Source organism: Oryzias melastigma, linkage group LG15, assembly GCF_002922805.2.
Source record: "Oryzias melastigma strain HK-1 linkage group LG15, ASM292280v2, whole genome shotgun sequence".
Lineage (NCBI taxonomy): Eukaryota > Metazoa > Chordata > Actinopteri > Beloniformes > Adrianichthyidae > Oryzias > Oryzias melastigma.
The window spans coordinates 20,471,969-20,485,360 of record NC_050526.1 but is presented as its reverse complement, the minus strand read 5'-3'; the positions used below and the strand labels follow the sequence as shown (position 1 = coordinate 20,485,360).

The 13,392-nt window shown below is 40.0% G+C and overlaps 1 protein-coding gene across 23 annotated transcripts in view; it reads left to right on the top strand.

Moving 5' to 3' along the window:
• Nucleotides 1-13,392, top strand: part of kcnma1a (potassium large conductance calcium-activated channel, subfamily M, alpha member 1a) — a 174,463-nt gene that overhangs the window by 36,924 nt on the left and 124,147 nt on the right. For all 23 annotated transcript variants that reach the window (XM_036215390.1, XM_024296601.2, XM_036215391.1 and 20 more), the window contains exon 2: nucleotides 12,408-12,575. In XM_036215390.1, coding sequence (XP_036071283.1) covers nucleotides 12,408-12,575 — 168 coding nt within the window. The remainder of the gene's footprint in view (nucleotides 1-12,407; nucleotides 12,576-13,392) is intronic.

The window sequence follows — 13,392 nt, the reverse complement described above, 5'->3', positions numbered from 1 at the left end:
TCTTTTAAATATAATAGAATTAGGGAGATTTAGAAGAAGAATTTTGGACTTGCATTCTGATGGTTGGTTTCTTAACATTTCATTGCACTTCCCACCACTTTGCGGATAAATAAATTTATCAGTAAGTCATACGTGGATGTTGCTCTTTATAGAGCGCCGTCATTGATCAGCGCAGGTTAGACAGCAGGAAGCCAATTAGGGAAGCCTTGTAGTTTTCCGCTTGTAGCAAACACCTCTCGGGCTGTTGTGTTCGAGGTAATGGGGCCCCGATTTCAGCTGTCTGTTGTTCACTGAGCTGTTTATTGACAGAGAGCAAGCCAGCTGTCTGTATTTAGGAAAGAAAGCTCATTAAAGTGTTGGGAGGGCAGCTGGGGATCAAGGTTAAGACAGGTGACTGCTTGATAGGCCTGCAGTTGTTATTTCAGCTGCTGCTCTCTCTTGAAAATCAATGACTTCTGTGGAAAAGACGAGACTTCAAGGAAAAAAGGTTGATTACAAGTTGATTTATATTCATTTATTTTACTTATTTCCCAACCTTGAATTTGGTCATTTAATACATTTGCAGCGAAATTACTAATTATACACTAACGATTGACTTTTTCATAACTAATTCGGAATGTATTTTTTAATTGCGAATCTTAAAAAAACATTAATAGAGGTAAAGAATAAACATTGAATAAGATTATATGTGCAAAAGTTGAGTATTGAATTCTTAATGTCTACTGTGGTAATATAATCCAAAATGAAATTTTTCAGTTTTTGACTTTGTCATTTTTTCCAGTTACCACAGGAACAATGTTACAGTAAAGCCTCATTATTTTTTATCATAAAAGGCGTAGTTTCATGTTGACTGAAAAATAACTTTTGATGAAGCTAAAATGTAATTCTGAACACACTTTTTAAGACCCACTCTGCCGAAAATTGTGTTTTTTGGTGTTTTAACATGTTCATGTTGTGACATTTATAGAAAAAAATAAGCTTAAAGGGCCTATATCATGCTATATATGCTCATATATTACCTTTAACATAAAAAAACACATTGTGTATAAAATATGAATTATTTTTGTTAGGTTTTGTTCCTACCTGGTAGTAAGACGCCTCAATCTTTGAGGCAGCGCCTTTCGCCGCTTGTGGGTCCCGCCAATTTCATGATGTTATCCTAGAGCCACCCTTGGTATCAAGTCTGCGTTTCACCTACAAAAACTAACAACATTCAACCTAGCTAGTAGCTAGTAGCGGCTGAGCTAGCTTCCGCTAGATGAGTGGTGAAGCTAGCGGTGAAGTTAGCAGCTGATCAACGCTAGCTGAGCAGCGAACCTAGCGGCAGATCAACACTAGCTGAGTGGCGAAGTTAGCGGCTAATCACTGCTAGCAGATGTTCTTAGAAGATTCTGCCCTTTTAAACATTTATAGCATCACTGGAAGGAATTGTTTGGTCTAAATTAGTGACAAAGTCATGTTAGATGCAGATCAAAATACCACTTTGGGATTGTTTTTAGTGAGATTTAATACACTGTACAATTGAATACACTTAAAAGCTCAAAAAATTTGATTTTTTACTAGAAAAAAAAATATTTTGTTTTTTAAATGCCCTTTAAAATCGTATTTCCGAATATTTCTTTGTTTAAATCGTGAATCAATACCCAGACGAAAAAACTTTAGACAAAAAGGGCATTTGTGACGTAAAAAATATGCTGGGTGGGCCACAAGTCCTTTGCTGTGATCTATTCTGGTTCATCCTCTTGTAGATCCATGTGGGTCTTCATTTTTCTCATCTGAGTTTCTATCGGGCTCCAATATTGCTCGCCCTTTTGGATGCACTGGTAATGTTAGGTTGGGTGTATGCTAGCAGTAGAGATTGTAAACAAAAGGATCATGGGAAATAAGTGGTGGCTTACTTCGGTGCCAACACTCATCTAGATGGGATTTTCTAATGAACTACTTCCGCTCTGCAGAAGCTATGTCCAAGAAAGCAACATAGTTTTTTTGATTTGCCTAAAAATAGCGTAATCATCATAAAAACCCCAGGTTTTTGTAATTTATTGTAAAAATGGTTTTACAAGATGGTCTTTAAAGGAATTCTGCTTTTTCATGCTCCAATAAAAAATGATCATGTGGAACGAATTTGTGCAATTTCCTGAATTGAAGCAACAAAAGCATCACAAAAAAGATTTTAAAGAATATCTGTAATATTTAGTGTTGGGAAGCTATAGAGATCTACCATATCACATTATTTATGATATCGAAAGCATTTACGACCATGCTCTTGTCTCATTCTCCTTGCTTGGAATGCTTTTGCTCATGCACAGTGAGGAACTAAACGTGGAACTGAGCCTCAGGTTATGGAGCCACTAATGGCTAAAGCACAATTCAAGGCTGATGTCATTCAAGCATGTTTTCTTTGGTTTTTATTCCACCTACTTTCTGCTATGCTTTGAGCGTGTACAGTAACTGCCTGTGGAAATATAATGTAGGCTATCGCATGGTTCACTATGCACACTTCTCACTGACCGTTCTAGATGCAAACGAGAGAGAACCAAAGGGTCGGAGTACGATTGATAACTTTTTACCTTTGTTTGGGACTGGAAGTGAATACTGTAAATGTGCTATCAGTTCTTCCTCTGGGTTTGTGCAAAGAAAAGTGTACTATTGATTTTTGAGGTCTGTCAGGGTCATGTATTGCTTGCGACCTGAAACCTACAGATTGAGTTATTTGCCTCCTGATTGATAAAGCCTCAGGAGCTTGAGCTGTCAGACTAAAGAGACTAAGGAATACAACTGACCTTTTACAATTCCCTTTAGACTGCTTTTTTTACATTTAATTAAAAAGTTTGATGAAAAATCCCTTATTTCATGAAAACTTTTTTCGTTCCAGACAGAAAACCAGAGGACAGTTTAAGCTGTTCTTACTCGTAGCCGCTATTCCCCAGGTCTTCTATTTTTATCTGGGGTCACTGAAGCTTTAGCTGTTGTGTCAGTGGAGGAGGTTCAGTACAGCGTTATGAATCAACAGAACCATACTTTCAAGGTTGTTTTCCCTCCAGTCTCAGAAAGTGAAGCTAAAGCTGATGTATCCTCCTTCCTTGCTCTCGTTGGAGCTAGTCCTAGTCTGCGAGTGCTGTAAGCAAGCTTTTACACACAACTGTCCAGTTGGTTTGTTTTCTTCCAATCCAGAAAACACCACAAAGAAAAGATGGACTTGGATTGGAGCCATTTGTAGGAAGGAGCTTTTCTTGTGGAGATCAATAAACAAGGATGAGGATTGAAACTGTTTTAGGGTTGTCCAGAAGAACTACAGTATTTTGGACAACCCTACAATTGTAGGGGTAGGGGAAGAATTAAGGGTCTTCCTATTTGCCCACAAGCCATGTTTTGGACAGTGGTGTTAGACCATGTCTGGCTCTGAGAGGCACAACAGTTTCTGCAGCACTTATATTTTTGACAAATTTTCTTCGTTAGACTCCCTTAACCCAGAATCTCCATTAGAGCACTACCGCGGGGGTGATTTTCACCCGAGCAAAAGTATTTACATTATTTTAAATTTGTTGCATTTTTTGAGCGTCATGGGTCCCTGGGTGAATCTCCCTGTTCTGAGCTCTCAGCAATGGGGAAGGGAAGAGGGGCGGGGTTGCTCTGCACCAATAGCACCGGCCACAACTCTGAGGCAAATTTGTAATGAACTACTGGAGTTTCTGCAAAAACTGTCCTATAAAACAATATAAGTCATTCTGATTTTGACTAAAAAAATAAAAAAAATGAGATAATCGAGAATGAAAGACCAGTAGATCTAAAGATGATGGTAGGGGGTCCTAATGATTTCTTGATGTAGGAATGGCGTGATCTTGAACTTTTTAAATCCCCTTTCTGATCAGACTTGATTCCAGGGGAATCTTTTTATGGAAAGGGTGAGGCAATAGCTGCCCTGATGGTAATGAACGTCTCTGTATATGGAGCAGAAGGGACAAACCTATGCACAGGGAAAGGAAAAACAGCTTTTCTCCACATGGTCTTTGTCAGATTTAGCCTGCTTATTAAACTGTTGGAAAGGTTAAATATTCCTCCGTTGTCTTCGGGTACTGCCGTGACCCAGTGAAGTCTGTAACCCAGAGACACTGGGTAACTGCACTGGCATCAAAATAGCAAACAGAGGGAACACGGCATGTTATGAGATTCACTACTTTCTTGTCGCCCAGGGTGAGCCTAAAAATAGTCCCTCACTCTGGAATAGAGTTTTCCCGAGCGGTGCCTTAGAAAGCCACAGGAACAGCTGTGTTATAGCCAAGTCTTGTCAGATCAGCCGAGTCAGATGGGCACGTCTGTACGCTGCTCTTCTTTTCTTTCTGTCTGAACCTCACTTTCCATTTCTCTTGATCCCAATCGGTCTCACTGCCTGTGTTATCTCTGAATGTCAACATCCGAGCCTCTTATCAAATGTCCCATTTTTCAGTCTTTTTTTGTGTCTTTGTCTTGATTTGTAATTCTTCTGAGTATTTCTATCTTCTTGATTCTAGCTGTCTTGAGGTGGATTTTTTTTGTAGCCCTGAAGTGCAAATCCCTCCAATAAATTATTAATTGCAGAAACATTAAATATCACAATGACAAATGAAAAAGGAAGAAACATTTTAGAAATCCATACTCAATTCCAGAAACAAAAAAAATGTTTCAAAAAAAATAAACAAAATACTAAAAGATAAAATCAAAAATGAAATGTAAAAAAAAAAAACTGGAAAACTTACTGTAAAAAGTGGATCAATTAACAAAAGTTCTGTAATTTGTTACAGTTAAAATATTAGTTTTTTTTTTCAGATTTTTATTTTGAGGGAAATTGATAATTTTCAATGTAACAAATGACAGAATTTTTGTTAATTTTGATCCAATGTTTCACTTTTTGGAGTGTACTTTTAAAACATCACTGATGAGGATGTTTGTCCATCATTTCAACTGAAAGTTATTTGGCATAAATCGACACTGGATATGCTCCATACTCTTCAAAAAACTTTTACTATAATGCAAAAATAAAGGCACATTTGAAAAAAACGCAAACATCAAAACTCAAATGTCATCAACCAATTAGTGATGTCCCATAGTAGACATCTTTTCCGGTTTCTCACTGTTTCTTTTTTTTTTGTCTTTCTGGCAATGATTTTTTTCCCTGAAACATTTCACTTTTACTTCATTAAAATTTTTGAGAGTTGTGTTTTGTTTTTTGGAATTTAGCTTTCATTCAATTTTTTTTTCTTTTTTGTGTTTGTATTATTTGCTTTGCTTTTTCAGTTGTGATCCTCAAAGACCCACTCCAATTAAAATAATATGTTTTTGTGTTCTTGTAGCACTTTTTTCATAATAGATTAAATAATTTACTTCTAAAACTGCATTTCTGAGTATTTCTTAATCCAAAAAATGTTGGATCAGAAAACCGGATGCTAGAAAACTCTGAGGCGAGTGACGTAACTCCTGACTGGGCGTGCCAAAGTCTCTCTTACCACTCTGCTCCCACTTCACATTCATTTTCCTGGTCAGATCTAGTCTGAAAACTGTACGGCTAGATTGATCCAATATTGCTTAACATTATTTTTTGTACCGCTAATGCTAGCTTGGGGCTATAAGCTTGCGTGTGAGCAGACCGAGGAAGGGGGCGGGGTTGCTCCGAGCCTACAGTCCCTCCCACAAGCCAGAATTGTAAATCTAACAGGCTACTGCCCCAGTGAATAAAATTTGTCTTAAAAACGACAAAGACTTCTTGATTTTGGCCATTTGAAACAATTTTACAAAAGAAAAAAAAAGGGTTGGAGTGGGACTTTAATGTTTTTGCACTGAGTGATTCATTGGTGGGATTTGAACTTCAGGGCCACCGTATTTTCCCCTGTTCCTGTCTCACTATTCGTTCCTTTCTTTGTCTTCTTTCTTGTGTCATATTTTTTCCGCCCCTCTTTCGCTCATTATTATCAGGCCTCCCCTGTGTGCTCTGTTAATTGGTGCAATCCTAATATTAACAGTGCTCATCTGCTTTGTTATAAAAATATCTTCAAGTGTGTGGATGAACTACATGCGTTGGAAACTGAACTAAAATCTGACCATTTTTATGTTATTGTTGGCAATGAAAATGAAATTCAAGAAGGGCATATGTGCGGATCGGTGAAAGCTGCGACCCCTGAAGGGATATGCCGAAAGGTGAACATTAAAAACGTAAGAGCACTGCTTGTTTGCTGTAGGTCTGCAGCCTGTTGCCTGCAGCTCACATCCCAACAGCTGCTTGGGATATTCTCCCTGTTAAACATTTAAAGCATCACTGGAAGGAATTGTTTGGTGTAAATTGACAAGAACGTCATACATGTTTGATGGAGACATAAGTAAAGTAACATATGCAGACGTTTTTAGAGTTTGGCAGGAACCAGGGAGTGAACAAGTCTTTACAAATTTTTATTTTTTTCTGGGAAGTGCACGCGAGCTATGAATCGTCTGCTTCTGTTATGTGGCTCTCGCATTGACGCAGCATTTGTTTATTTTTGCCTCCTCTGGAGTTTGTCTGTAAACACATTTCCTGGCTCCCGATGCTCCCGCTCTCCCCCTGCTCCCTCTCAGTGTGACATCACAGGTGCGTATACATAGCAAGCAGATGGATTCTCCCATAACAGGCTGCTTCACTGCCTCTCGCTGGCTTAGTCTGCTGCCAGCCAGTCAAATGACCTAGAAGGAATACCTTGTTTACATTATCTCCTCTGATCTGCAAAACCATCAATCTGTGACTTCATGCATTATTCATGGATTCCCCCTCCAACACGCGCAAATATGAGGGACAGCGTAACGCATGAGGAGCTGCTGCTGCTGGCTGTTCACAGACTTTCAGAAAATGTGTATTTCATATTGTTAATAAGAATAATAATAATAAAAAATATATTTTGATCTATTGTCAAAGCGTTTCCAGTGGTCTTTTAAATATGATTATGCAGTTTTTAGCCCAAATCTGAAAATTTTACAGAGCGGCAGTAGTTCAATTGAAATATGCCTCTGACTGTTGACGAGGAGAAGCCTGCCCCTGCTTCCCATCATCCATTTGTTTACACTATCTCCCACTTGCTTACAGCCCCCTCACAATCCCAATTTGATTTTACTGTTGAAACACAAAGTGAGAAATTATGGAGCTATTAGAAACGGGGCAGAGCAAGTTCGTCGATTATAGTAAGTCACAGCTACAGCCTTTTTTACTATGACCTTTTTCTTTATCTTCTAGTGATTTGAAGAAGAAAATACTCAGAAATGCAGAATGAAGCGTAATTATGTTTATATATCATAAGGAAAAATGCCACAAGATCATTTTAAAAACAAGATTTTCATTGGAGTGGGTCGTTTGGTCAACCTGAAATGAATTTTTTACTTGCAAGTAAACCCTGGAGTGGTTTATTGCAGTGTGAATGCAGACAGACTGTTGAGCAGAAGAGCTAAAGAGAATCAAAGAGTGATTCTGCATACACACCATGGGGTGCGTTCAGGAACGCACTCTACGGGGTTTCATGAACGCGCATACAGCTAGTGGTGTATACACTAGACCCGTGCTGAAGTGGCAAGGGAGAGATTTTTCTTCTTTTGTGTTTTACTGTTTATTAGAACTCGTCCACCATCTACAATAGATACAGGCTCAGAGCCAAAAGTCAAAGTGGTGTAAATCCCGGAAATCTTTCTTTAGACTTTTTGCTTTCACAGCTCTGTATCTTTAAGCATCCATCTTGGATTCACATTAAATTATTGTATAATTATTAATGTCTCCTTCGTGATCATGTTTGCAACGTTTGGTACGTCCATGTTTTGAGCAGTCACTACCAAATCCGAGTTCCCAATTGGTCACAGTTCCGCCTTGCTGCGATTTAGCGTGAAAAAAAATAACGAGGTTGAATTTTCAGCACACAATTAATGAATGGTAAATGTTAAAGGGCGTATACTTGTATAGCGCTTTCTACCCTCCTTCGAGGGCCCAAAGCGCTTCACAGTCACAGACCCATTCATCCATTCACACACACATTCACACACTGGTGGTGGCTCCGCTGCCGAACATTGGCGCCAACCTCCCACCAGAGGCAATTCGGGGTTCAGTGTCTTGCCCATGGACACTTCGACACATGGGCGGGCAAGGCGGGAGTCGAACCAAATGCCTGATTTGTATGTAGAGCTCTCAACTGGACTTAAAAACTTGCGTAGCGACGCACAGTTGTGTGGATTCCAGACGTGGAAGCCCGAAATTCTGGACGAATTGATGCAATCAGTGTGTATGCACCTTGAGAGGATATAACTGTTGTCTACTGAAAGCAAACATCAAGAAATATGTTGTAGTTCATAAATACACTGACAGAAATAGGACAAATGTAGTTTTTGGTTTTCTCTGAGTTTTTTCCATCCTCATCAAGGATCAATTTAGACAATTCTGCTTTTAAAAACAGAAACATTTAGAAACTGAGGGGAAACATTTTCACTCTAGGTTGTGTTAAAACTGAGAGCAACCCACTTTAGCGACAATGAAATAAATTAAACCAAAAAAAAAAGACAATTGTCTGAGATCTATGCGTGCAGTTCTTCCCTTTATGTTCTGATGGGGACAGACTGAATGTTGGGAGAGCTCTGGCCCTCACTCAGAGTGAAACCATAGAAATCCTTGTACACTGTGACCTGCATGCATGCACACTTTCCAGAGTAAATGCAGCATGTGACAGAGGAGAGGACTGCTGGCAGCAGTGCCAAATGAGTTCCCAAGGATGATGGACTGACAGAGCACGCCGTCCCGGGTTAAAGACAGAACAGACTCCAAGTCTGAGCTATATATGTGAAATGTGATTACACCACGCCTTTTTAGGGTTGTTTTTCTTTCCCAAAGTAATAGTGTTAGTGCATTTGTGTTTGCTTAGTGCTTGTCATTGTTATTTTAATTCTACTGGCTGCCTTATGGTTTAACATGTCTGCAGAGTGCTTGCATAGTGATTTATTGGGCACAACTCATCTTAAGCGAAGGACACACCGGGTATATGAGCCACATTTAAGAACGTGCTAAACGTGGGTTCTTGTGCATATAGCCCATCAAATTCAGACTGGACAAGAAGGGTGGGGCTTCTTTTTCTTTTTCTTTATGCTGTTTACTAGCGTGTGTCCGCCACCTACGGTTGGAAGAGGGTTGGTGCGAAAGATTAAAAGTAGTGCAAATCTTGTTCGAGGTTCTTTCTTTCACACCTCTATTCCAATATATGAAAGACTTGGGCGACATCCATTCATCAAATCAGAGTACCTGATCAACACTTTCTCACTCCCAGATCGTCACGTATTGATGTTTGGTTAAGGACCCCTCTTGTCACTTTTGGATGTTTTGGGTGTCCCCGACTTGTCGTTTTTTGATGAGCTGGCTTTTCCTAAAATCATGTGCACTGGTCCTAAGGACGCGTCCAGCACTGGTACCCTAACCTTCCTCATTTGGGACCTCTCTCACTCTGAGTCAGCTGTGGTTCAGCCGTTGCAGCTCTGGATGGGGACCTGCATCACCGCCTCGTCGCGGTGAGGCGGGACCCTGTCTGGGATGCTGCGTTTGGCTGGCTTTGCAGCTGTTCATTGAGAGGGAGGTCCCAACTGCTAGTTTCGAACACCCAATTTACGTGCTCAGCCTGTTTTCCTATTGTCTATTTCTATAAGTTTGGGAGTGGGTGGGGAGAAAGGGATGGGTGAATTGTGGGCTGGTCTGGGGAAGGGGGCTTTAATTTTAATTTTTGTGCCTGTTTTTACATTATTTATACTGTTTTGCTTTTGTTGTAAAGCACTTTGTGTTATACTTTTATATGAAAAGTGCTATATAAATAAAGATTGATTTGATTTGATTTGATTAAACCAATACTGGTTCGTGTCCGGTACTGCGTCTGGTACATCGTGTCTGGTACAGGTTTGATTCCGTACTGGATCTGGTACCGGTGAGCTATGCGTCGCGTTACTGGACCGGTTCTGGTTTGCTGCCCGGAGGTTGGGGTGTAATGGGAACAGCCAGTATGTTGAAAAACGACGAGTTGGGGACACCAAACACGTCAACAAGTGACATGGAGGGGTCCTTAACCAAGTGTCAAAATGTGACGACTTGAGCATGAGAATGTGCTGCCCTGATTGGTTAAAGACTGACCTAGTTTAATAGGTATACATAGAGCGGTTGTAGAAATTTGCACAGTGGCGCTTGAACGTGAGAGTTTTGAACATGGAAGCCTGAACGAATGTATATGAGCGTTTAGGAAGACTTTTTATTGGGAGTGGCCACTTGGAGGGCGGTGTGAATGTAACTTAAAAGTGAGGAATTGCCTTTTGTTTCGTCAAATATGACTAATTTGCTAAGAAGCACAGACGCAAGACGCAAGATAAATATTATGTTACATTCAATAGTTTTATGATTCGACAATGTAGCCACGAGGGGGCCCAAGCCAGATTCTCAATGTGTCTGTCCCATTGACAGTATGCCTATTACTGGACATATCAAGGTGTTGACGTCACTCATAGAAAGTGCCTTACCTCTGGCCCTCGCGAAATCTCCGTTACTTCTTGATACGTCTACCACTATATTGCAACCCGTCAACAGTGATTGGTCTGAGTCATGGTCCATTTAGTTCATTGATTCTACTGTCTATGGTCAGTTCTAAGCCCAGTTAAATACAGAGTGCTATGCCAGATAAAAGCATCCGACGTAAAATCTTTGCCAAACGACATATGCGAATCAGATCAAGATATTTGATACAATCTACGAACTGCCAAGATGCTCAACCAAAAATGATCTGATGTCAAAGTCATGGTGTTTTTGGCCTGGTTTATTGGCAGGAATTAAAATTAAAATAATGTCAGCTGTGTCAGGGCCACATTATTTTCAATTGTAATCCAATTTGCCCCGCCAATCCCCTCGAAATGGATAGATCACTGTCCTAGCAGCATCTGTTGCTGCTCCGTTTATGATCCCTGCAGAAATACTCATCGTGTATTTTTATGGTTGGCTCAGTGTGTGCTGTATATAGGCTAACATTAGTCACACTAGTGGTTTTCGTACATTTTTCTTTATTGTTCATACAAATTTGAAAGGCAAATGCTGTATCTATTCCTGCTGTATCCAAAATTGGGTCATGGGTGAATGCTGGCTGCACCCTGGACAGATTGCCAGTTCATTGCATCAAAAACACAGACTACAAAAAGCAGAAACGCAACTGTCAGCACAAACAGTTTTGGCTTGTGCCATCGTTTTTGAATGTCAGTGAAGTCGCCGCATCCAACTGCAGCCATTTGACGTAAAGCGGAGTCAGAAAATGTCCACTTTGTTGACAGAGCTCATAATGTGCCAAGACAGCTTCTTGTTATATGTCACTTTGAAAAGGAACATTGTAAACCATGTTATATGAGCACTCTGCCGGAACATGAACCCGTCTCCTTGAAACTCACCATCAAGGTAACACTGCGATTCTGCTAGTTTTTGGTGGATAACATTTGCTAAAAGCCTGAACACTGTTTGAAAATCTTTTGGTCCAAGACGTGGAGTTTCTGAATTGCCTCAGAGGCTCAAACTAAAGGGGAATCTGCATATGTATCTGTATGGCAGGAGTCTGGATTGCCTGTTTGTGTCAGATGAGTGAAGGGCTGGATGGCAACAGCTGCATGTCGTGACTCTGCCAAGTAAAGCATGTCAGTAAACGTGCCATGCAGATCTGCTCATTCACTCGGACATGGCGAGGAGCATCAGAAAGACTGCTTGACAATTACAGTTGTGTGTGCTTTCCCTCAAGGAGAATTTTTACATAAAAAATACACATTAAAAAAGAACCGTAACTGCAGACACTGTACAGTCGGTTATCTAAACCTAATGGTTCCATTATGCAATGGTGGTTGCCCTGTTTCAGCTTGAAATCAACTATTGCTGGAGGTTTGATGATAACTGATAATTATATAATGATCTCAAAATTATTGTTTTTATTGTGGGGCGGAGGCCTCACAGCGAGAAAGACCTAGTTTGAATCGCAACTGGGTCTTTTTGTGCAACCTTTAATACTGAAAGAGCCATTTGGACTTGTTTCTCACTGATCAAAACCAAACAGGAGCTGCAAAGTCATATTTCACCCTTTTGAAAATGTCGTTACTTTTGATATAAAGTATATTTCTTTTTTTTTCATGAATAAAAGCAGGAATTTACAAAGAAAAAGCAAATAGTTTTTTACTTTTGACAAGCTTCCTTTCAAAATAAAAGACTTCCTGTTCCACATGGGATAGTCCCACACAATGGCATTTTGTTAAACTTCTTAATTGCCCCTAAGTGGGCAGGTGATTGTGTGGGATCTGTTCAAGGTGTAGGAATTGGAGGCATCTTACAGCCAACAGCATCATTCATATTTGCTAAATTATATTATTCATTTTCCTTCCAGGAGGCTCAGAAGGTTAACAATCCTGCCAACAACCAGGCAGCAGATCGACCAGCAAAAGCTACTGATGAGAAGGAGGAGGCACCAGCCAGTGAGGTGGGATGGATGACTTCGGTCAAAGACTGGGCCGGCGTCATGATCTCGGCGCAGACACTCACTGGCAGAGTTCTGGTAGGTTTTTCCCTACATTTTTTTTTTTTTGTTTTTTTGCTCTTTGTGAAACCACAAAGCCAAACACACATTGTCAACATTTTGTTATGTAAAGAAAATGACATGTTTTTCCTCCAAATGACTTCTTTTTTACTTACTTTAATTGCAACTCCATGTGGGACATGCTTTACTGTAGGGAAATTAGTCTGGTCCCACTGAGACGGAGCAATGTTTAGCCCTCTCTGGATCTCTGACAGCTGGTTAGCTGGCAGTGTCCAGTCTTCCCTGTTCTGCAGTGGCCTCTGAGCCGCATGCTTTAGTTACACTCTGCTGTACTTCTGCCAGGCCGACACACGAGTGTACTTTTACTTATGCGCGTAGGTGTGTCTCATGGATGATTCATTTCTCAGGTGCCAGAGAAACTATATCTAACGGCTCAATGTAGTCGAATTGGAAAAAAGGTATTAGTTTTCTGAAAACAGTATTACAACATTTCAAAGGGTAAACCATTCAATTCTTTTTCCCGTAATTGAATGCTTCATAGCGTTCTCCTGCTCCTTTCCGTACATTTTTTTTTGACAAGTAAAGACTCAATCACACTTTCAACCAATTTTGGCTTTAAAACATTACTACTTGTACTTTCAGTATTCATAAACTTTACAGTTTTTGAAATATTGAGAAAGAAAATGTAAAATTATTCAAATTATTTAAATCCAAAACTTTGTGCACTTTGAAACCATCATTTACAGTCATTTTAAAATAATTTGACATTGAGCTGTTAAATTGTGCTAGGTCAGTGGTCCCCAACCTTTTTGGGGCTGTGGACCGGTCAGCCAGT